Raw genomic sequence first — 24917 nt, forward strand, 5'->3', positions numbered from 1 at the left:
AAGGTAATTGCTGGAATAATGGGTCAAACCCCATATGTATTGGTACATTTCCCTGATTTCTAATAGGTAGCGAGAGTAGTAAATTATATTCGAAACCTAAAGGGGAGGACATGTCAATGTTTTTATGCTAAATAACAACATTTTAATGACATGGCCAACTTCGCTCCTTGGTGTGTAAGCCCAACATTTCTGTAACAGAAAGGTGCCTGCAAGGCTTAACTAATGCCAACCCTTTTGAATTAGTCATGAAAACTATTCTCAAAAGGTAAATAGAGAGTGAGGCATTTGCAATATGGATAACAAATGGCTCCTGGTACCGACTGAGGCAAATAATCTAACTGAAACAGATAACAGGAGCAGGGCAAGTCTGTATGGCAGAGGCCAAATTTCCCTTCCTGTTAGTGACGTGTGCCGCCTCCTGTCAGTAAAAGCCCCATTTTGCTTGACAGGTACTCAGATGCGATCACAGAACCATCGGTACACCTTGCAGAGTCTTTTTCAAAGCAAGTTGCCATCATGTCTGTGACAATGTGCCAGTCTGTGGGCTTTGTGGTGTCAATGTTGGGGGTCGGTGGAGTTATTGCCTCTACTGTCATGGACCAATGGAGCACCCAAGACCTTTACAACAATCCGGTGACAGCCGTCTTTAATTACCAGGGTCTATGGCGCACTTGTGTCAGAGAGAGCTCTGGTTTCACCGAGTGCCGCTCCTATTTCACCATCCTTGGACTACCAGGTAGGGAATATGCTCAATAGACTACCAGGTAGGGAATATGCTCAATAGTGCGATTCAAAAGAGCTGGTGGGATGAAGCGACTCAAGACTGCTGTAGGCCTCTGAGAGAACCGGATCCTCTCATTTGCTCTTGCTCCCTTCCTCATATTATTTTCATTTCTATAGACTTTGAGAAAGGGATGGGGGAAGAAATTTGGTTTGGTGGGCCTTTTAATGCAAGCCTACTTAATTTGTGCTGCCCAAAGCAATATGAACTGGCACATACCTATCCTTCAAAATGTGCCCTTCTCTTAGTTTTGTGATGAAATAATGTTGATATGTATGTGTGTATTGAAATTCATATTTTAGTGAAAGTAATGTACAAAATTGCCTTGTATTGGGGATAACTGCTTGCGTATGTTGGAGGAAATGCATACAAAAATGTGCATATTAGGAGAAATTTGCATAAATACACTGACAAATTGCTGTGAGGACTTTTTTGTTTAAAAAAGTTGCAAACCGATGTGGAACTGTGGAGCACTGAACTTAAAGATTGGGGAAAATGAGAAATGGAGAGAAGCCAAAATTGACAGATCCGTCTATTCCCTACCTAGAGGTCAGCATTTTATATAGTGAAATGTTCTGCTGGAGAGAGTCATATTTCCCCCCTCACACTGATGCCCATATCATCACCAACCTTTGCCAGGCTGGCTGATGTGGGGGCAGAAGTGCAGAAACATGCATGCAGAACTATCCAAAGGGATCAGGAGGTAGAAGGCAAATGACAAAAACCCCATATGACCTCAGTATTATTTCTAATGATGTGGGAAGAGGATGGTGGATTATATACATGTGTGTGTGTGTGTTTGAAATTGAGAATTCAAAAGTATACTATTGCTTTTGTTCAAACTTTTCCCCACCATCCCAAATCCACATGACCAATGTCATGTTGATTTTGGAAAGGAGGTATTGTCCTCCTTTCTAAAGATATCTCTAAAGGTAGGATCTTAAAAGTTAAGAATAAAATATATAAGATAGAAGTCATATACAATCAATTAAATAAAAGCTGCTTTCAGGAGACTAGATCTTTACCACATGTTGTGCCAGGCCTTTAGGTTTTTCTTACCCCCACAACTTTCTTATTAAATAGTGTAACGTTTAGTCTTCAGATGATTTAACATCAGATTAGAAATATTTTTTTCTTTTTGGAAATATAATCTTTGCTTTCTATTTGTCCAGAGAAAAGGGGAAATCAAACCTCATTGGGGTTGAAATAAAGCGCTTGACACCTGTCCCAAAGCGACATTATGAAAACTCTTTTGTGTGTGTTTTCTTTTCTTGACTGAAGCCACTGCAAAGGTATCCTCTTTGTTCTTGCTTCTCAGGCGATGCAGAAAACCCTCCACATTTATCATCCTCATGCCCTCCTTATCAACTGCTGAAGAGCAGCCTACAACTTAAGCCCTGTTGTTCTAAATCTTTAATGCCAGAAGCAGATTCTTAATAATAATAGCATACATCTCCTGTAACATCAGTATGGTGACTCTTCTAGTATTCTGCTAGAAGTACAAAACTGGTAAACAATTCCAGCATATTTATAATGGGTTTTTAAGATTTATCTGTGCTTAATGACTTAGTTCTATTTGTTTTATATTGTGGTTTAGTTCCTCCAGGGGTAAAATGTTTAGTTAAGACTCTACTGAACTTACCTATATAATGAGGGATGGGGTGTCCATACTGAATACAAGCATCTGTCAAGTCAGTACCTAGTATACTCCTCTTTTGCTGCTCTTTGTAGATCTCTGGACTTGGGTGACCACCTCATAGGAACATAGCAGCCTTATATTGAGACAGACCTATGGTCAGTCTAGCTCAATATTGTCTATAGTGATTGGCAGTGGATCTTCAGGGTTTCAGATCCTTTCCTAGCAGTGCCTAAAGATGGCAGGGATTGAACCTGCGTGCTCTTCCACAGAGCTATGGCCTTACCCTAAGAGTCTTACTTCCTAGCATGTAGGTATAGGAAAGAGAATGTTGGACAGAGCCTTTCTGGCATCTGCCTTAGATATTAGTGGTGGGGAAGATCCAGAAGCGGAAGACTGGCAGCTCTGCGTTTATGCTTTACTGTTATTTTTATTACAATATTTGTAATTCCAACATATGTCTTTTTGCACAAGCAAGTAAACATATCGATATTCAATGGGGAGAGCCGAACAATAAAAAGTGACAAGCAAACCTGACATTCCAATTTCCCTGTATTGAGTTTAGGAAGGGATGCATTTATCAGTGTGTGCAAAGAGCAGCGGCAATGAGTTTTCTGCCAAAAGTGTGCTGTGTGGCGGCAACCAAATCTGTGTGCTTGGGGTGTCAAAGGCACCTATGATACACTTACACATCATGGTCAGCTCATGTTTTCCTCTACAGCAATTATATCCATGGAGGAAAACAGCAATGCCTGAAGTGGCCCAAACAATTTCTTTGAAAACCATTGCCGACAGTGCCTTCTACAATTTGTTTTGCAGGTAGTGGTGTGCTCACATTGCTATTTTAAAACAGTAACACTACATTGTATTCATTGTACAATATAGTTAGATCTGGCTAAAGAGTAAAGTTTGCTCTAGCTTTCACCATGTTAAAAACTGCATGTTTTCATCCTACGAGGCAAAGTAGGTAATGTGATGCATTGATAAAATAAATATCGGCAAAGTAAATGTAAGACTAGCTGTTAGCAGTAGGAATGAGGGAGCTTCCAAACCTTATAAAGCTTGCTTCCTGTCTTGGCCAAAAACTTATCCAAGGTACCCTTTCCTTCAGTCTCTTTCTCTCTTTCTCAATACTGGGATCAACAAGGAAGAGGAATCCAGAGAATTAGCCCAGGAAAAATTAATCTCACAGGGTCCCAGGTTTTGAGACATATGGAAGTAAGAATCCCCCCCTCCATTGTACCTTAAAGCTTTTGGTTTATCTTGGTCTCCACAGATCTTTCTGTGCCATGTGGTGCCCTATAGTTGAGGACTTTTTGAACAGAAAATGCCAACAAATGACTTATTTGATTTATTTTTTAATATATGTCTAGACAGCCCTTCACTGCTCAGAAAAAAACTCCACAGCAGATTACAAAGTGTTAAGTTAAAAACATTTACAATAAATCATAATTAGCCTGGAGCTAAAGAAGCCAAAAGCAGATCAAAAATGCTAAGATTTGTTTTACACACATATTTTTAAAGCAATCATGAACTCAGTAACTTCATCTCTGGCCAACACAAGGCATTGGAGCCAACTACTAGGACTGAGGGTTCTTTGTCACCCCAATAAAATATTTGAGGCCCCCCCCAAATATGATGGACATTGCCATTCAAACGGTGTGTGTGTACCATGCCATATGATCAATTATGTGGGGTGGGGTTCTCCTGCCCCCCAAATATTTTATTTCAGTTGCCACCCCTTATAATAAGGATTAATGTTTGACAAAGCATGACTCCTGGTAGCATGACTCCAGTGTGCAAAAGGCAGGGGCGCATTGTGGTGGGTGATGCAAATGGGTGTGTAGTATTCTGCATGTGATACCGCTAGAAACTACCCTTCGTTGCTTAATAATGAAAAACAGGCTGGAAATGTAGGAAGTGAATCATATCTGATGGGTCAAGTTGGGCAAGTCACACATCTCAGCCTCAGCCATTCCACTTTATAAGCAAAGAAAAACTATGGGTCGTTAAGATGGCAGCTTATGAGTCACCCCCCCAAAAAAAGACATAGGTTCGTATAAGCTTTGCATGTGCTAATATATAAGTATATATGGGAATTTAGAAATAAATGCTGAAATAGAAATAGAAATTTAATATAGTACATCTCACCTTAGGGGGGAAACTGTGGTCAAGTGACCCACATGCCTGCTCAGTCTGCCTCCCGACATGGTCAAGGGGCAACTGCAAGGCCCCTCCACTTCCTTCTTAGGGTTATTCATCTTTAAAGAAGGCTTGGCCAGGAACAGCCTTCAAACAGAGACCAGGTCCTCTGTAAGGTAAGACGCACATAGGATAAGTGCTGCTGTGAACAAAATGAAATAGCTCTTGTACACCACCTTCCACAGCCATGAGCCATTGTCCTTGAATGTGTGTGGGGTTTGTTTTGTTATTTTGGTAGCTGTTCAGTGGAGGTGGTGTGATTATTATTATTATTTTAATGGCTCTGGGCACAATTGATCACTTGTCACACGGCGAGAGAAGAAGTCCATTTTCACCTCATGTGAAAAACAAAGCCGGCTGCAAGGCAAAATATGAAATATTCTACCTCACTTCCCCAGGCACTCGAAAGTAGAAAAAGAACCACTTGGGAATAGACCTTGTGCTGAGAGACAGAGGAGACAAAGCTATCGCAGCTCTGCTTGGCCAAAATAATATCAATCTGCAAGCGTGGAGTGGTTTTGTGTGTGATTCAGCACTGTGTACATGTTTTTAATTAACTTGTCATCCTAAAGTGCTAACAGACCAAATCAATTAGCATGTAAATTCCTCAGCCGCGGAGGAGGATTCTGACACCCCCCACCAGTATTTATTCTGTGAGTAAATGTAATATAAATGTACATACAAATATGTTTTACTCCAAAGTAGCTGGTAGTTGGTAATCATTATCAGCATAGTCTAATGAAGAAAGAAATGGCATACACCCACCCACCCACCCACCCCCCAACATAAAACTAAAGCAGCATGTCTTTTGTTAAGAAGAATAAAAGTAGAAACACTTTTCTCACTTATTGTATATTTTATGATAGTAATTGCTGGGGATATCCATACAAGAAGAGCCTTGCCAGTGAGGCAGGTCCATGTTTTACTGGGGCGTTCTGGGTGTGTGATAGAGCTGTCTTTACACCATTTGCAATGAGTAATGGAGAACAATGTTTCAGGGAAAACAAGTAAATATAAATAATCAAATTGTAGCAATATGTCTTTCTCTAGGATGGAAAACTACGAGATTGAGGGATGAGTTTACTTTAAGCCCACCCCACCCATTTTTACATTACAGCCACCTCACCCGCTTGGACATAGTTAATGGGGCTGCCAGTATTTCCATTATAAAGCCCTATTTATTATTCTGACAATAGCAATTTATATTATGAACAATAGTGTCATAGTGAATAAAAACAGTAAGATTGGTGTGGAGCAGCCAGGCTACCCAAATGTATCACTGACATTTTGGTTTCAGTGTTTCTCCCCAACCCCCAACCCCACCCTGCCTTAATGCTCTCAAGTGCACCAAAAACAAAGAGTCCTTGGCATTTATTTTAGTTAAAGTTATTCTGTCCTTAGAAGTTTACTAAAATGGGAGAGTCTAGTACAAGATATTGCAAAAGGGAAGGTGTAATGGTGATTAATTGTGTCAGTCTTCAAGCCATTGGTACTCGAGTAGGCAAAATGTCTTACCTAGCACTACTCCAGAGTAGCATCTGTGGCTGGAGAACTATATCCTCAATTTCTGTTCCAACTGATCTCTTACAAAACTGTAATCAAGGTTTGATATACCATCAACAATTATGCTGCCTAGGTCCTATTCTGTCTTCCATCACCTACCCCATTTTACCATCCTGGTCCAGATAGCATAATTTATCAAATTAGAGATGCCATCATATGACCATTTCCTTCCAGATTTGTGATATTTTCATGACTTCCACAATATTTTCCATGAATATATCTCATATCCATGCTCATGACAGTCACAACTTTCAAAAGTTCTCTTCCCTAGTCTGCTACTTCCCAGCGCTGGTGCTGCTTTGAAAGCTAGCTAGAAAATGGCATGGTAGCTGCTTTATTTGTAAACCAAATGAAATATCATTGTATCTTGAACTCCAGCCTAGTTCATGCCATTTGTATTGATTGTAAGAAGATGCCAATTGGGTGCTGAACAAGAAAGGTGAATCATTTCATTTTTTATGGAGTCAACAGATCACCAACACCTTGAGATCCTTTTCTGCAGTGTGTTGGCTGCATTTTTTTAATTGAATACACCAGTGAAGATAGATAGAGGACCAATGCAGACTGAAGTCCCTGCCTTTATAACTCTGAGGATCAGATGTATTACATGAACATATCTGATATGCAAATTAATCACTGGGTGGGCCCTGAAAAAGGTGGATTGGCACTTGACATGGTAAATGAACAAAGGCAGCCCAAGGCCTTCAGACTAACGGTCTTTGTGTTTGGAGAGAAAACTCTAATTCATCCTCCAAAGCCATTCAGAGACTCTGATTACTGAAGTTTCACATTCTGGGTTCAAGTCCACAGCATAAGAAGTATTGTACAGAAAAGGGTGGAGTTGCCTTAATTTCCCCCCAGTTTTTCCAACTGGATGTCATCCTGTGGGAGTATGCTATATTTACCGAAAAAGAAAGTCAACATGAGTTTCGGGTAGTTTTGTAGGAGCAGCAATGATAACATTGAAATGTTCCAGTGGGTGCAGTGATCAAATACACGTTTGTCTGAGGAAAGGGCAGATAAAAGGGGTGGGTGCTGCTGAAACTAGGAGTTAGGGTGTGACTCAGTGGCAAAGAACAAGTTGCAAGAATCTGGTTGCCTGTACTATAACACAGAATGAGCCAAACAAGTGCAATACAATTCATGTCTGGGATGAGTAGTCCATAATGGGGACTCCTTGCCCCATCTTCCTGGAATAATCTCTTCACTGGATCATGGGATGAATAGGACCAGTAGATTGATGCTCGCTGGACAATCGAACAGATATTTTAATAGGCTAACCTTGTTATTAGCATGAGAGTAACCTGCAGCCCTCTTCATGTTGCTGGACTCCAGTTCCCCTCAGACACAGACAGAATGGTCAGTGGTCAGGGATGATGTGAGATGTAGTCCAGCAGTGGTGGACCTTGGCGTCTCAGATTTCAGTGGCACTCTGTACAATGCCAAAATCCGCCACCCCCCATGTCCAACATTTTCTGTCTGCTAGCTTGCACAACAATAACAAAAATCCAATGCTTGTTGTTTAGTCGTTTAGTCGTGTCCGACTCTTCATGACCCCATGGACCAGAGCACGCCAGACACTCCTGTCTTCCACTGCCTCCCGCAGTTTGGTCAAACTCATGCTGGTAGCTTCGAGAACACTGTCCAACCATCTCATCCTCTGGCGTCCCCTTCTCCTTGTGCCCTCCATCTTTCCCAACATCAGGGTCTTTTCCAGGGAGTCTTCTCTTCTCATGAGGTGGCCAAAGTATCGCAGCCTCAGCTTCAGGATCTGTCCTTCCAGTGAGCACTCAGGGCTGATTTCCTTAAGAATGGAGAGGTTTGATCGTCTTGCAATCCATGGGACTAGTGCACTAGTGGAAGCTAGTTCAGCAACAGCTGGTTCTTGTTGCACAACAGTAGATTCTTAGGCAATCTGCTGCACAACAATCTTTAGTAATGTACTTTGGTAATGTACGTGTGTTTTCACTTGTGAAATAACGTTCCCCAGCACAATAAGTACACTGGATGCAACCCAATGTTTATCTGCTTAGCTAGATGGTATGGTTCTTTATCATGCATATAGTTAAACATCCAGCCTTTTAATTTTTATATATTACCGGGATGCCCGGCCCACCTAAGCAGTTATTACCGACATGTTTATATAATAGCCTATACATACTAAGCTCCCTGTAAATTATCCCTCCTAATGATAGTTTTCATTCAATTTACAATGAGAATATTGTATTGATTGTGTCTGTTGAAAATAAGAGTAGCATGACTGGGTAAAAGCTGGATTTGTTTCTAGGTCAGAGTTGAAGTAAATCAGTTGCAAGAGTGTATTAGATCAGAATTGATGAGCCCGGAGTCCAGAAGGCCTCTGTAACTCACTGCTGTGCATCTGGCAGAGCAGCTTGGCAAATTTATATCGCTCCCCACAGCCATTTACCACAGAGGAGAAACGAAATTAATTTCCTAATTCTTACAGCCATTCTGCCTTTCTCAACAACCACCTATAAAACGGCTGTTCTCCCTTAGCTTGTATGAGGGCATTTCTAACCGAAGCCACCATTGGTACGTTCATCCACAACTTGATAAACTATGATTCATAAAGCTCTAGACAAGAGCCATGGCCATTCACTCCTTCCTTGTTTCTTCTCTTTCCTTCACTCCTCCCTATACTCACAGACTTTGGCACAGAGATTCCAGCTTACATTATGCCAGTGTTCTTTGTGATGTCTGAACCAGAGAACTCTGGATTGATGTTGGTTAACAAAACAGGATAATAAACCAGGGGGAAGAGAGGGGAGGAGCAATGAAGAAACACATGGCCACAGGACTTATCCATGGTTTATCAGCTATGGCTTTTTGTTCTGTGAACTGCCCTGAAACCTCTGGGTATAGGGTAGTATAATAATAATAATAATAATAATAATAATAATAATAATAATAATAATAATGATGATGATGATGATGGAGCCAAGGGCAAGTGTTCAAACACAGCCACAGTGCACTTGATTAGGGCTGAGGTTCTGCTGTTACGGTCATCTGGGAAATAATGGAAGCAGAATTATGGATGGGTGACCTTTTGTGTAGGTCACTATTCCACTTGAACCAATAATTAAGTTGTGCTATCAAGTGTCACTTTAGGCTGATTTCTCAGTGAGCATATGGATGCTAAAGTCTCCTCTTCTGTGTATTTATATGTTCCCTGCCTGTTAAGGTCATCCCTAGACATTTTTCAAACCCCAAACAGCTTTACCACATACTCTGAGAGCAGGTCCTGGGTTCTACTGAAATATTGTGAGGTATCCTGGGACATGCTTTTGGATTGCCATCTGCTTCACAATGGCTTCTAAAAATGTTGCTGTCCAAAACATTCACTTGGGTTGTTTGTATAGTCAGGCCAGCCTTGTGTCTCCTGTGCACAGAGGTTTATTGTTTTTGCAGTTGTAACTTGTAGTAGTACATTTATGGCAAAATACTTCATGCCCATATTACTTATTTCAAGAAACTTTGTGGCTCTTTGGCAGCACTGTGATTCAGAAATAAACTCACTCAGGTCCAGTTCACATGTGACCCGTGGTTTAAAACAAACCATGGGTTACTGTTGGTGCATGCTGCTCAATCATATCTGCCCATCCCTTCATGGAAACAAACCAGAGCATTGGCATAACCAGAACAAACCTAAGATTCTGTTCATTATTGTTTAGAGAGAAACAAACCTTGAGTACTGGTTTGCATGTAACACTAAGCTAGTTTATTTCTTCTTGGCTTGGCACAGGGTAGAGAAGGGTGATTGTAATCGAGAAGCATGCACTAGCACATTGCTTGTTTGCAGTAAAGCATAGTTTATGGCTTACTATCATGTGCAAATCAGGGCACACACTGAATGAGTCCCAAAATGAGCTGGGATGAGAGATAAATGTTTTGCGATTAGATTGCACCAGTCTTAGTTTTACCCTGGATTTTCCAGACACTTTGTAACAATAAATTGTTCCTAATTAAGTACTGTAGTATCTCAGATTGTTCTGCCATTCTGAAATACAATAGTTATTCCTGGGACTAGACAGGCATAGTGACTAAGCTATTCACCATTTGATATGGTTTAGACTGGAATGGAAATGGCACCAGCCAAACTATTTACTCCGTTTAGGCTATGGTTCAGAGACATTTATGTTCTATCCTTGCTATCGGCATGTTGGTGCTCACACACTGTACATTTGTTTAAATATTTCATATTTTGTTGGTATTCTTTCAGTCCTCCTCCCAACTCTTCTAAACCTGAAAGACTCAAAATCAAACATGGCGTCCAGACTGCATTTCCTCTTGTGTCAACACAGTACTAGATGAATGTAACAGATAAAGGGGTTGCACATTGGTAAAGATTAGGTTAAGGAAGCAATTTATTATTCTAGGGGTGCAGCCCGAGACACCTTCCTCATTGTTCATTCAGTAGAATGATTCACGGTATCGGGTTGTGTAACAGCTTTTTTGAAATGTGCAGGGCTTACCACCCCACCCCCAATTAACTTTCAGCGTTAATCAGCACCAGTAGAACCTCTCATCTACTATAGAGCAAAAGAACTCTCATCTATAGAGCAAAAGAACTGTTTTACCTTAGTCCAGCGGCCCTGTCTTCATCCCTGTTTCGTAATGGATGAACTCAACAGCAAGAGTACAAGAACAACACATAAATAATCAGAGCCATTTTATTCCAGCCCTACCATTAGGTAGCAGATGATGGGGGAAGAGATCAGAGACAAGGAATTAGAGGACAGATCTGTGTGAGCCATTGAGTTTGCCTTAAACCCTCTCAGCTAGCCTGCTATGTTCAAGCAAAGTAGACGGTCCTTTGAATAGCTTTCCCACAGGGGGAGCGTTATCGCTTCTCCTATTCTGAAAATAGAGCACTTTTAGAGTGTTTGCAAGGAATGCGTTTTACACCTTTCCTGGTTCAAGAGAGAGATCTAAATCCAAGTAAGCAAGAAGCAAATAGTCACAAAATGCAATGTGATTTTTAAATATATTTTTTAAAAGTCCTACTTCACATAACAATCGCTAAAGGTTTACAGTGGAGTACACTTTGATGATGCTGATGAGAGCAGGTCATTTTGGAAAGCACTGAAAATATAGCTTGTAATGCTGGTGTTGCCCTCAGCTCCTTTCGTATCATTGGAATCAGCAACATGTCAGGTACATGGAATAAGCAAAGCTGAATAACAGGGGTAAGAATGAGGGGGGGCTGATCATGTGCATTATGAACAGATTGTGCAATGCAGCTTGCGGGTTGACCTCCATTAGTCCAACAATGACTCTTTGGCCAACAAGGGCTTCTAAGGGACAAAGGCACCAGTCTTCACTCCCGCCAACCCCAAAGCACACACCAACCAACAGAACTGAAACTGCGCTATCTTGCAAAAACACATTGAGTCAACAAAGCCTGTTAATGGAAACCATCTGATAAGGGCAGCCACTGTTGGCTGGTACAGTGAATGGGACTTCACTGCTTCCTTAAGCTTTGCCAGTGGTGTAGTGGCTTCTGATTGCAAAGGAGGTCTCATGTCCACTACAATTTGCCAAGTGTTGGGCTTTGTGGTCTCAACCCTGGGCTTCGCTGGCTGTATTGCGGCCACGGCGATGGATGCATGGAGTACGCAGGACTTATATGATAACCCGGTGACAGCTGTATTCCAGTACCAAGGCCTCTGGAGGAGCTGCGTCAGTCAGAGTTCGGGTCTTACAGAGTGCCGGCCTTATTTCACAATCCTTGGGCTTCCAGGTATGGACCGGGGCTAGCCAAGTGAGGCTACCCCAGAGATGTGACGAAAGCCAATGATTTTTAATAGGCTAGCAAGAAACAATATTTTAAACAGCTTGCTAATGTAAATGGAGACTAATATTGACTGCAGTGATGTAGTTATAAATGTAGAATCAATTGCTGTGAATAAAACTGTCACACAGAGGATATTAACACACATCATTTTAAAAGATCATATTTTATGGTTATGGGGAAAGGTGCCAGAAACCCAGAGTGAAAACTAACCAAACTCCTTTTTGGAGGAGAAGCAGCAGTTTCTACCCGGCAGACCAAGACTAACTCAGTGTGTATTTGGGCACTGTGTATTTATTTGAATGAACTGCTTTGATATCATATCTTGGATATCGGTGTGCACACCCACCAATGAAAGAAACAATTTCCCCACATGACAGTAAATAGGTTTAATCCCTCCTTCCACTGCTCGCTGGTAAGTAATATAGATACTTGGCCTGAACATGTTGGGAGGAGAAAATGTTGTTTCTTGTTTTTGTGAAGAACTATGCAGAAATTCTGGTTTTAGTATGCTGTTCGGACACAATAATAATAAACATTCAGATATCATTCTGGCCTTGTTCTATTTCTGAAATTTTAGTGGAACTTTCTGTGGTCAAAGCAATGAGTGTATTTAGCAGGGTGTGTACCTGTTGGAAAGTAGATAGGGGCAAAGTTCTGTTATCAAGAAAGGACGTGATTTTAACATCTGGGTCAGTGGAAATAGGCCGCAAATACAGTAAGTACAACCATAAAATGACTTTGGAATAGACAGACATTCAAAAATATTAAATGAAACATATCTGGTATGTCATGAATTATATATACTTCACATTTTGAAAATCACATTTCTAACTTTTGAAATCAAGCTTTCAAGTGAGCAGGCTTTACATGTCTAGGGTGAAACTATGGTAGTATGATTTTAAGTTGATATAATTTTATATTTTTAAATTGCTACAACCTGCCCTGGGACCTTATGGTGAAGGTGGTCAAAATATTTATTTATTTATTTATTTTACCACCTAATTATTCACATCACAAAGCAGTGTACATAAAACAAGGCCCAGGATTTCTTTTTATCATAAAGCCAAACAATACCTTTCAATCCCTGCTGGAGCAAAAAAGTCTTAGCCATATACTTGAAGTTCCACAAAGAGTGTTCATGTCTAATGTCAGTTGCGAGGGAGTTCCATAGGCTTGGGCCCATGACACTGAATGCACATCAGCTAATAGTTATGTGCTATACATCTGATACACAGGGACTCCCCTTAAGATAGCAGTGATGGGGCTGGGTTATAAGGTGATTTAAGAATACAAAGTGGTCCTAGATATGCATAGGTCTTTTGGGGGTTTTGTTTTTTTAAGGAAAATTAAATGTAGTTACGGCCAAAATAATACGTTAGAACACCAGTCATTTTATTTTAAAAATAGCATTCAAACTTTCAAAATATGCCAATCTATTCTCATTATGTTTTTGGTTTTCATCTATGGTTCAGATGTGCTTTTAAGTTTCTGATCTTGGGAAAACAGGAGCCACTGAAAGGAATTTTGAGGAACTGAAAGTGGAACATAATACATAGCCAGATCATGCATTGCCTTTCTTTTTGCCTCCTTCTGTTCTGTACACAAAACATGTAGTGATCACCCTTTGGTACTTATAGCACTTGCCCAGGATCTCTTGTTTCCCTATGTGAAGATCCCTAGTGAAGATCAGGCCTGAGCTGATGAATGGGGGTCTGAAAATGCCTGGATTGTTAATATTTGTGTTCATGCGTTGACTAATTAGACCACACCTCATGACTCATTTACCAGCTGCAGCAGATAGTATGGCAGTCGGTAACAGTTTGCAAAACGGACTTCTTCATAACACAGGGTAATAGGGTCTTTAGATGGTATGGCAAATATCTTGTTAATTGCTTCCTGTTCAGAAACCTTTCGCCATGGAATTACTAAAATAGATTAAACAAAACAAAAAAAAACAAAAACAAAGTAAGTATCAGGTTTAAGGTGCTTGTTTTAACCTTTAAAGCCCTATATGGCCTAGGACCCTCATACTTATGGGACTGCCTCTCCTGGTATGTCCCATAGAGGACCTTATGCTCTTCAAATAAAAACATCCTAAAGATCCCAGGCCACAGGGAGATTAGGCTGGCCTCAACCAGAGCCAGGGCTTTTTCGGCTGTGGCCTCGATCTGGTGGAACGCTCTGTCACAAGAGACTAGGGCCCTGCGGGACTTGACATCTTTCCGCAGGGCCTGCAAGACAGAGCTATTCCACCAGGCCTTTGGCCAAGGCACAGCCTGACCCCCTCCTTCTGTAATCCTCATAGAACTCTAGCCCAATGGTTGCCATTAATTTGACTCTGAATTGATTTTAGAATGAATTGATTTTAGAATGTATTTCAATTAATGGATTGTGATGTTATGTAAACTGTGTTATTTTTACTGTTGTTAGCCGCTCTGAGCCTGGCTTTGGTTGGGGAGGGCGGGATATAAATATATTATTATTATTATTATTATTATTATTATTATTATTATTATTCATATGCTGCCCATCTGACTGGGTTGCCTCAGCCACTAATGATTAAAACACAGTAAGACATCAAACATTAAAAGCGTCCCTAGATGTCTTCTAGAAGATGTCCTTGACATCTGATGGGAGGTTGTTCCACAGGGCTGTCTTGACTACCGAGAAGGCCCTCTGCCTGGTTTCCTGTAACCTTCCTTCTTGCAGTATATATGTTTCTTGGAGGGAAAAGGGTTTGAAAGGTTGACTCGAGTCAGAATGGGCCAGCTTTCTACAAGGCAGGGGAAAAAACGACAAAACACATGAGAGAGTAGATGTCATAGGCACATTATCTAAATGTCAAGGGCCATATCCACAGGGAACAAACTGAAGTCCTGTTCTGCTCAGAAAGAACATGTGTGCTTCTTGATGTTTGCTCAACAGACATTAAGCATGGAGAGCAGCTTTGGATGTGGACGTTTCTGAAAGGGACTTCCAATATTTACTTCACAAATCATCAGGCATTTCCCTTCTTTCTTATGAACAGCCTACATTAGCTCAAGCTCAAGAGGTTATGTTTAGTTCTGCATTTAGTAACATGTTTTCCCCCCTACCATGAACATTTTGCCATTGGTTCCTTTGTACCACACAGCCCTTTGATAAGAGTTGATTTTGGTTGTATTAAGAATTGTGAATATTATCCCTTTGCTACTCATTTAAATGAGTCCTCTCCTCCCCCCATGTGTTTTGCAGCGATGTTCCAGGCTGTGAGAGCTCTGATGATTGTGGGCATCGTGCTGGGTGGTTTTAGCCTTCTGGTGGCTATTTTTTCCCTGAAGTGTTTACGGATCGGCAATATGGAGGACTCCGCCAAAGCAAACATGACTCTGACTGCTGGAATCATGTGCATTGTAGCTGGTGAGTGATGGTTCTTACTGGGGCGCCACAGTGCCATCTGTTCTGGAAGAGACAATTGAAATAAAGGGGTTGAAAGCATTTAACAAACTTACAACAAGGGACTAATAAAGTTTATAAGCAGGCATTGGAGTGCATTCAGATGGCACTTCATTCCATTTTCCAGACATTTCCTTACCTGTAATTTTTCACATTCTTTGTAATATTTCACACAATGTAAAAGCCACTTCTTGAATTCTAGTGGAATCTAGTGGAAATTAAGCACTCATTTCTATGTTAATTGTTTCCAGAAAAAAATATATATCAATGTGCAAACCTATTAACACAAAAAAACCACAAAAGTTTTGCATTGTAATTTTCCACAGTTTTCACATGACAATATCTGGGGCTGTATCCCAACATACATCTCTTTCCTGCTGTTTAAAATTTAGTCTGATGTGGTATATCAATTAAAAAACCCAAATTTCAATAATGAAATGGGAAGTTGGGGAGGGGTATTCAAGCCCATATCAGGAGAAACTGGCAACAATCCCAGGCACCCGGCTTGATTCCCTGTTGACCTCCCTGGCTGCATTCCTAGCAAGCGCAGGCAAGGTCTCGATAGGCGATTCTTCTCAAACGTGAGAAGAACACACCCCTCTTTCCTGCCCCCCCCGGCAGGGGAAAGAGATAGACAGAAACGTATTTACATGCCTTTATTTCTGTCTTTGCAGCGTTACAAAAAACATGACTGCTCTCTTCAAACTCCAGCAGTGTTGTGACAAACACTTCCTGCACTTCCTGGACAGGAACAAACGGAAGAGCTCATATTACACTCTGAGCTAATTCCGGTGCTTGGCACTGTGAATTGACTGTCCCTCTGTTTCCCACGGGCAGTCCCAACATTCCCATCATGTTTACTTTTCAAGCTAGCACTTTGCAGCTGCATTGCTTCAATATCGTAACAGGTAGTACCTCTGGTGGGGGGCATATCATGCCCCCTTTGGGGTAGCTTGTCCACCTTTGGTCCCACCCTGCGCTCAGCTGTATCTGTGGCTCCTAGAAGCTGTCAGGATGTGACAGCAGTCACACCCAAGGAATGGTTTCGACCGGCCAGCTAAACCAGATGAGGGTAGCCAGTGGGTCCTAAACCTTCCATGAGTTAGGGATTTCCCTTGCATGTGAAGGCAGGCTCCTGCGAATTGAGCAAATGAGGCCAATAGTGGATCCAGGGAAGTCACTTCAGAACTGCAAGCACAGCGGTTTGACTTCACCCCTGGAGGCGCACTCCATTGTCTCTTGAGACAGATGGATGCCAACAATTTCCACAATGCAGTAGGTGCAGTATGCAGTATAAAGAGAATGTTAGAAACTGGAACAGAAGCACTAGCATCACAACCAGCAAAACAAATGTTATGCCTTGGACTCTCCTGAACTATACTAGTGCAATAAACTGGGTGTTCTGTTGCTTAGGTGCAACACCAGCTTAATATTACCACTTTGATTCAAGGACACTGGCACCTGACCCTACTTTTTACATTTCTGGGTAACATAGTTTAAGATATCTAACTTGGTATAAATACACACCTGCAGTGAAAGGTAGCCGCATTCACACACCTGGGCATTGATGATATTATTTTATGGATTCCTGTTTCATAAGTAAAACTAAGTTTAAAAATCTGGCCTTGACCACCTTGAATTCCATTCTGGCAGCAAGTAATGATCCCTTCTCTCTGACAGGTCTCTGTGCTATCTGTGGAGTATCTGTTTTTGCCAACATGCTTGTTACAAACTTTTGGATGTCAACAGCTAATATGTATCAACCAGGAATGATGCAGACACTCCAGACAAGGTAATTCTGGGTCATGCACAGCATTCAGTGTTGGGATGTGTGTGTGTGTGTGTGTGTGTGTGTGTGTGCAGCCACTTGTGTGCTTCATTCATGACATGCCTAGCCATAATGATGAGACTTAAGGCATAACTACACAAGAGGAATGAACTCTTCACTCCTGGAAATTGTATTCTGTGGGAGGGGCTATTTTCAACACCTTCACCATGCTACAATTTTCAGGATTCTATGGTTCAACCCGATTAAACTGATACAAAACTGATGTGCTCTGTAGTCTAGACTGGCTTTATAAGTTAGTTTCATCTTCTTTGCCAAGTATTAACTAGATTCACTGGTAATACCTTATATTCAATGTATGCATGCCAAGTCAAGTGTATAAAAGAATGTCATGGATCACACAGTAACAGAGGGAACTACTTTATCCTGGGTCTATAGCCCAGTTTTGTCCATATAGCCCAATATTATACATTCTGATTGGCCACAGTTTTATGAGGTGCTAGACAGAGGTGTTTTTCATCATCTGTTACCTTATCTTTTTTTTAAATTTTTTAAATATAATCTGGAGATACCAAAAACCGAAGGCAGATCTGCACCATACATTCAAATCCACATTTAAAGCATATGACCCCCCCAATAATCATCATGAGAAGTGTAGTTTCCCCTTTACAGAGCTACAATCCACAGCTTCATCAACAAACAGCATTTCCCAGGATTCTCTGGAGGACATCATGAGCTTTAAATAAGATCTGGATGTGTTTAAAAAGTCTGGTGTGAATATGCACTGAATTAGGGACCTCCACCATGTGCTGTATCACAGAGCGATGGTTCCTCTTCCCAGTAATGTGAGCTAGCTAGGTCCACATCGTGTGGGTGGAAGGCACAGAATGAGTAGGTTGGGATTACAAAACATGGTGCAAAAGAAGTCAGTACATTGGTCGGTTAGATCAGGAAAACAAACAAGGGGGATAGAGGCAGAGTGATGACAGAGACATACTCTACTATAGGCCATGGCTGCAATAATATGCCCCTCCAACTCCTTTTGAACAAATGTCTTTGCCAACCCCCGCACAAAACCCTTGTTTCAATTTAAATGCCAGAGGTGATGCATTCCTTAATTGGAGGGATACAGGTTTCCCATAGCTGGCTTATCCCTTAACAAAACTTCATTTTAAATATCCTTTCTAAGAAGCAACATATTGACTTGAGTAAGACACATGGACTTGTGTAAACTAAGTACCATCACTCACTTTGTTTTCCAGGTACACATTTGGTGCTGCCCTGTTTGTGGGATGGGTTGCTGGAGGCTTGGCCTTGGTTGGAGGCATTATGATGTGCATCGCCTGCAGAGGACTAGTACCCGAAGAGACCCAGTGAGTACCTATACATATTCATGGAACTCTTGTAATGTGGAAGGGCAAGACAGATCCTTTTCTTCATTCTCCAACTTAAAAGGTGGCAGAGTGGCCACACTATATCACAGGGAAGGAGGAGAAAATTGACTCAGTTTGCTTTTGAAGTTGAACTTACCAAAATTGAACTTTCCAAAGCAATACATGAACTGGAACACAGTTCTTTAGCCAAGTAATGTATAGAAGAAACGTGTATATTAGGAAAATGCACATAAATAACATAAAAATGCATTAATTTGGCAAAATTGCATTAAAAAATGTGTATACCAGGAGAACTTTGTACTAAAATGCTGGTAATTTTTCATGATAACTTTTTATTTTTTCCCCAAACGAATGTGGACAACTGAACATTAGACTGGAGAAATGAGAGAATAATAGAATAATAGAACTGTAGAATTGGAAGAGACCCCGCGGGTCATCTTGTCCAATCCCCAGCAATACAGGAATTTCAACTAAAGCATCTGTAAAGGGAATTGGGGGTTGCTTGTGCGTAAAGGGGGCTGCCGCTCTAGGCAACGTTGCCTGGCTGAACCTTTCCCTGGCTGGACAGCCCTTTCTCCATGGCTGTGTCAGTCGCTGGCAGAATCCGTCAGTGGGCGTTTCCTGAACTTCTTCCAGCATAGAAGCTCTTTGACGCCAAGTCTCTGTCTAACCTGAGAGAAACCAAAATTGTCAGATTCACCCATCCCTACCTACATGCATGATGAGAAAACCACCAAGCATTTCATAAAATGGTTTCTTTCATAATGATTGAGTCTGTTCTACATGTTACTGTAGTGAAATAGAAAATGGATATTTATGGAGCTTACCTAATTGTATTATATTCTTCACTAAGTAACAAGGAATAGAACAGATGATTCTGAGTAGTCAGTTATCTTAGACAGTTCCACAAAGTGACACCACTTTGTGTTTTATTTGCGTTTCAGTTACAAGGCCGTGTCCTACAAGAGCGCTGGATATAAGTCTGGAACTGGGTATGAAGCCAAGAAGGTCCCAGTAGTTGAAACCAATACTATCAAAAGTGATGACGGGAGACGTTCCTATCCTTCAAAATATGACTATGTATAATCTCTTCCCAAACCTATGGTTTTAGACCAAAGCAACAGCAAATTCCTAACTTGAAGCCTTTCTCGAGTCTGTTTTCTTATTTTCTTTGGTTTGGCTTGCTGTTTATAAATGTTCTTTTAATATGACTGTGTATAGTTCCTGACATTATAAAGACTTCCATAAGAACTGTTCCCTTCCGCTACATTTGTTATAATAGCAGTTAAAGACAGCTGAAGAATTGGCTTACTAATGTACCTTTTGTTGTTTCTTTTAATAGATGTAAGTAGATGTTTAAGACCAGAACATTACTGCAACGTACAGTGTTGAGTTCATGTAAAGTTCATGCATTGAGACTTCATTCAGTGTTTGGCTGCCCTTGATGAAACAAAATGAAATACAAGGCTAAAACAACACCATTACACAGAGGCCAATTAAAAATTTTAAAATGTTGAAAACTTAATTTCATACAGTACGTAAAACTGATCTAATATAAATTTCTGAAATAACCACCACCTGCTTACTGAATTCCAGAGGAAACAAAGTTACAATTTGCTTTCTTCCCCTTTCATTAAATTCATCCTCTCTTGAACAGCCATATGAGCTTATACAGAAAATCCTCATATAGAATAGAAATATGTCAAATATTTCTTAGAGCAAACACTTCTTTTATATATTTGAATACACTATCTGTCATAAGAAAACCAGCGATATCCTTCTGACTTTGTGGCAAAGCACAGAATTTACTGCCACTCTTACATTTCAGTCCTGATAATTTGTGCTTGCAAAACTGCCTTGTCACAATGGCACCATACCATATTTTTCATGAGATCACACTGCTATGCAATGCCTTAAGATAGTAACCAACAACCAGAGGAATCTGGGCCACATGACCTTGAGCAGAATCATGTCATGTCACCCAGAGATGAGGAACCTCCGGCTGTTGTTGGACTCCCAACTCCCATCAGCCTCAGCCAGCATGACCAGTGATCAGGGATGATGGCCCACAGTCCAGAGTCTTACTGAAGTACTGAAGAGTCACATTGCACCCTGCTGTCATTCATTACTGCCAGGGTTAAAGAAAAGAAAATTGGCCTAAGAAACTTTTGTTTTTGTATTCTAATAAATATAATACACTGTTGCCCAACTCTCATTCTGTCATTGTTATTTCTAACAACATCCAAAGATGCACTGCTCTAATTCTAATATAATGATTTCTTAATCCATTGAATAGACATTACAAGTGATCCAGAACCCCAGTAGGATTACTGTACAGGTGACACTTGCCAGCCAGGTGAGTTTTCACCTTGGCATCCATTTAGCAGGTCAAGGTGCAAGAACTGAGAAAGTTTGATCACCACAGAGGTGATACATAAACGACAGAATGGCAGCTTATACCAGCATCTGTGTTAAAATACTTGATTGGATGGAAGAAGCTATCTTTCACATCTCATGGGTAACCAAAATACAAGTTATGTTATAGCAGAAGTCTCATTAAGCATAGAAACATGTAATGTATACTGATCATCATTTAATATTCTTTTAGCCCAGCAGTGCTAATAAATACTGGAAGGATTTATGTTAGTAACATTTGACATTTAGTTTTTAGGCATTTATGCCTTGTTGCATAGTCCTTAAGACCTTTTGCATGTATTTTTTCTTTTTTTAAAAAAACCCCTGACGTGTGTATTTTTAATTTAATTAACTAGCTTTTCACAAAGCCCACCTATTGGTTGTATGCCTGTTTCACGTGTTTATAACAATGATTTATTTCTCATTAAAATAAAATACTTTAAGGGTTGCCATTCTTTTTCTTGTTGCTTGCTTGTCACTTGGGTCTTCAGTAATCTCTAGACTCGGTACAGTGGTGCTACCAAGGCAAGACATTGGGGCAGAGGTCCAGGTCTGTACTCAGCAAAATGAGCCTGAGCTTCTTCCCCCCACCCCAAATGCAGGGCTGGTTTATCATATTTTGAAGTAGAATCAAAGAATGAGAGGGCACCTTTTTAGAGGAAGGGGTCATAGCTGAGTAGTAGAGCATCTGCTTTGCATGCAGATGCTCACATTTCCTTGGCATCTTCAAGAAGGGCTGGGAGAGAACCCTGCCTAAAACTCTGGAAAACCACCACCAGTCAGTATGGACAATACTGACATGGATGGACCAATGGTCTGACTTTCTATAAAGTAAGGCCCACTGTAAGACCATTAAGTCCAGAGTCTAAAATTATCCAACTGAGCTGCTGCTGCTGCTGCTGCTGCAGTACTGCACTGTAAGAGTTTCACAGTCATTTCAGTTTTATTCCAGGACAAAAGAAAGAAAATGGGGTTTTGCTCTTCACGTCGTTTGTGAAATCACATTATTTTCCTCTTGGAAAAGTTCTTTACAGGTGCAGAGAATGGCACTCCAAATATTGGCACCCATTGCTTATACAAAAAACACCCCTTGAAATATCAATCAACAAACCAAGTGACCTTGATCCTACACAATACTAAGACAAATGTGATGATCCCAGTGGAAATGTAACTTTTGGAGGCCTTTGTTATCCCTTAGTATATTTGAAGAGGCTGGCACATGTTTGGGCTGAGCTTATATTGACATCTAAGAAAATAGAAAGAGCCGGTTGGGTCAGGCCAGTGGCCCATGTAGACCAACACACGGGAATGTAGAGGCACATGGGAAACCACAACGCAGGACCTGAGCATACCATGTCATACGTGTGGAGGAAAACCTTAAACATGTAGCAGAGTTCCCCAAAAATAGACCAGAGGCAATAGTACTTCATCCAGCAGAGCTTTATTTGTGCTGAAGGCAAATGAGTGTAATGGTCACTAATCCAAAACATTCAGTATTGACACAGTCCATAAAAATCCAGTTGCAGCACTCAAAATAAAATTTATAAACTTAACTCATAATAAGACTAAACCTTAGCACTAAGCATACTATGCACAGAACACCACACCAGAAGGAAGAGAGATAGAAAGAGAAAGTAAAACCCAGGCTCCCTCTGGCCTATATTTATAGTCAGCAAGACCTTAATTTGAAGAGATAAGAGAACCAGTTTAAGCCAGCTTCCCAGAAGGTGTAACCCAAACAATCATGACCTTTCTGCCTGCTTCTCTCACACAGAGAAGCTTCTAGTAGCTTCTAGAATCCTCTTGTATTAATCAGAATAAGAAAGATCTCCACACATCAGATCAATACTTTCTGCACTAAGAAATGCAAACTGACATACCACCACCCTACCCACTTGTGATTCCCAGCAGTGGAGACTGAACATCTAAGGACACCTGCTCTATCTTGACACAGAATGATATCCTGAACATATAACTATTGCTAGGTTGTTTGCACATAACATGACAGTAAAACCAATAAAAATTTCCTAGCATTGGGAATCTCCCCATAGGGCAATTGGTGATAGATTCCTGGCTGTGTATGTGGGGGTGGGGGACAACCATCTAGCTGAAGAAGATGCTGAGGTGATCTTTGCCTGCCTGTCTCTCCCCTGCAATCCTTCCCAGAGGGCAGTTGCTGATAGATGGTGGAAGAGGCTCCAAGGAGTCATTTGCTTGTCTTTCTGTCACAGACTTGCTGGATGCAGAGGAGTGGTGGGAGGCACCAGTTGGGGAACCCTCAGGGCAACTCCCAGGGGAAGAAGGCTCAGAGCCAGGGGATTGGTGGTGGGATGATGATGCATGGTCAGAGGGAGAAGAGAGAGTGGACTGGGAGGAGAGGCATGTCAGAAGCTGTAGAGGCAACAGGGTTTGGTGAGCAGGGAGAGGCTGTGGCAGAGAGCAGTCCAGAATCAGAGGCGGGGGCAGAGGGGAGACAGAGATGAGGCAGGTTGCTGAAGAATTCAGGGATCCTCCTCCCCCTCCTGCTGCAACCAGTTCTTCTTCCCCCTGGTCTCCCAGAACATGTAGGAGGGCAAAGCATTGAGAGAATAGATGGAGCTTTAGACTGCTGGGGAAGGAACAGGTGGAGGAGCCTTAGAGAGCAGTGGGAGGGCAGGGACTTTCAGTCCTCACAACTGCCTCATTGGGGCAAGACTTACTGGGATCACTAAGGTAAAGGTAAAGGTACCCCGACCATTAGATCCAGTCGCGGACGACTCTGGGGTTCCACGCTCATCTCGCTCTATAGGCCGAGGTAGCCGGCTTTTGTCCGCAGACAACTTCCGGGTCATGTGGCCAGCATGACTAAGTCGTTTCTGGCAAACCAGAGCAGCGCACAGAAATGCTGGGATCACTAGTCTTGCACTATTTTGGTTTCATTTGGTTTCATTGAATAGAGAGTTAACTTCTCTGACACTAGTGAAGTTAGTTTATTGCTGACCTACTCCTGACTCTGGCTCCTAACCAGAGCCGTAGCTAAGTGATCTTGCGCCCCTGGCAGAACTGTGGTGATGCAGTTCTTCAGCAGCACGGCCACAAGGCATCTCTTAGCACTGGGTTCTACAAAGAGAACTTAATGTAGCAGTTTTTTCTGCAGGGGACACAAACTTTTGAAGTATTTATTAAGTACAGAGCACTATAGACTGGCACTGACTTTGAGCAAAGAATTGTATCTGGAGTTACAAATTGGACTATAAGATAAGAGCTTTCCTGTAATCTCAGTGCAATTAAAAGCCTCTGTCTCACTTCCTGTAGTGACAAGGTTATTGCTCTTCTATAGCTGAGCAGAGATGAATGAGACACTGGGTTAATAGCCGTAAGATTTATGACATGGTTCTGGCCCAAATATTATGGGAGCAGAGCTCTCTTGGTGAGATATTCCAGCTGAACAAACTTGATAGCATTTCTCTTTTCCTTTATTTTTCATGGAGTGCATTATTTTGGCGAATTTTGTTCTGTTTCCAAGGGTAGGTGCTGGTGCCATTTGATTATTTAATTTCAGCTATCATTTATATTCTCTGCAAGGTTTTCATTGGTAGACCCAGCCTTTTCAAAAAGAGAGAGGTGCCAAGTGGGAAAACGAAATGCTCACACAAATATTTTTAAACAGTCAGGCTGATTCACACACTGACTGCAAATCAGCACAGCCTAATTAGTGTTGAATATCAACCAATGCCAGTTCACACCAGGAGAAGCCGGGCTCACAATATTTACAAACTGGGTCTGCCTAAATATACGGTGATGATTTTGCAGCGGCCATTTGGGACATACCGTTGAACGGATTCATAAGTTGCTGCTAGGAGCTGTCCAAAATATTTTGCCAAAGGGGAAAATGGTACTCTCCATTTCAC

At 41.3% G+C, this 24917-nt stretch overlaps 1 protein-coding gene across 2 annotated transcripts; it reads left to right on the forward strand.

The window, feature by feature from the left end:
• Positions 1 to 458: 458 nt before the first annotated feature.
• On the forward strand, positions 459 to 21429 carry CLDN18 (claudin 18). Of its 2 annotated transcripts, none has more exons than XM_053389840.1 (5): positions 459 to 736; positions 15232 to 15396; positions 17113 to 17224; positions 18481 to 18591; positions 19557 to 21429. In XM_053389840.1, the coding sequence occupies exons 1-5, from the start codon at positions 517 to 519 to the stop codon at positions 19696 to 19698; spliced, it is 750 nt and encodes a 249-aa protein (XP_053245815.1). In that variant the 5' UTR covers positions 459 to 516; the 3' UTR covers positions 19699 to 21429. The 2 variants fall into 2 exon arrangements, with proteins under 2 accessions (XP_053245815.1, XP_053245814.1); XM_053389839.1 differs by lacking the exon at positions 459 to 736 and adding an exon at positions 11681 to 11943.
• Positions 21430 to 24917: the final 3488 nt, after the last annotated feature.

Source organism: Podarcis raffonei, chromosome 5, assembly GCF_027172205.1.
Source record: "Podarcis raffonei isolate rPodRaf1 chromosome 5, rPodRaf1.pri, whole genome shotgun sequence".
In the NCBI taxonomy this organism is placed as follows: domain Eukaryota; kingdom Metazoa; phylum Chordata; class Lepidosauria; order Squamata; family Lacertidae; genus Podarcis; species Podarcis raffonei.

Excerpts from the sequence above, each read along its gene's own strand:
- CLDN18 (XM_053389840.1), top strand. The coding sequence starts at position 517 with ATGTCTGTGACAATGTGCCAGTCTGTGGGCTTTGTGGTGTCAATGTTG. Across the intron at positions 737-15,231 it reads CACCATCCTTGGACTACCAG|CGATGTTCCAGGCTGTGAGA; the intron begins GTAGGGAATATG and ends TGTGTTTTGCAG. Across the intron at positions 17,225-18,480 it reads ATGCAGACACTCCAGACAAG|GTACACATTTGGTGCTGCCC; the intron begins GTAATTCTGGGT and ends TTTGTTTTCCAG.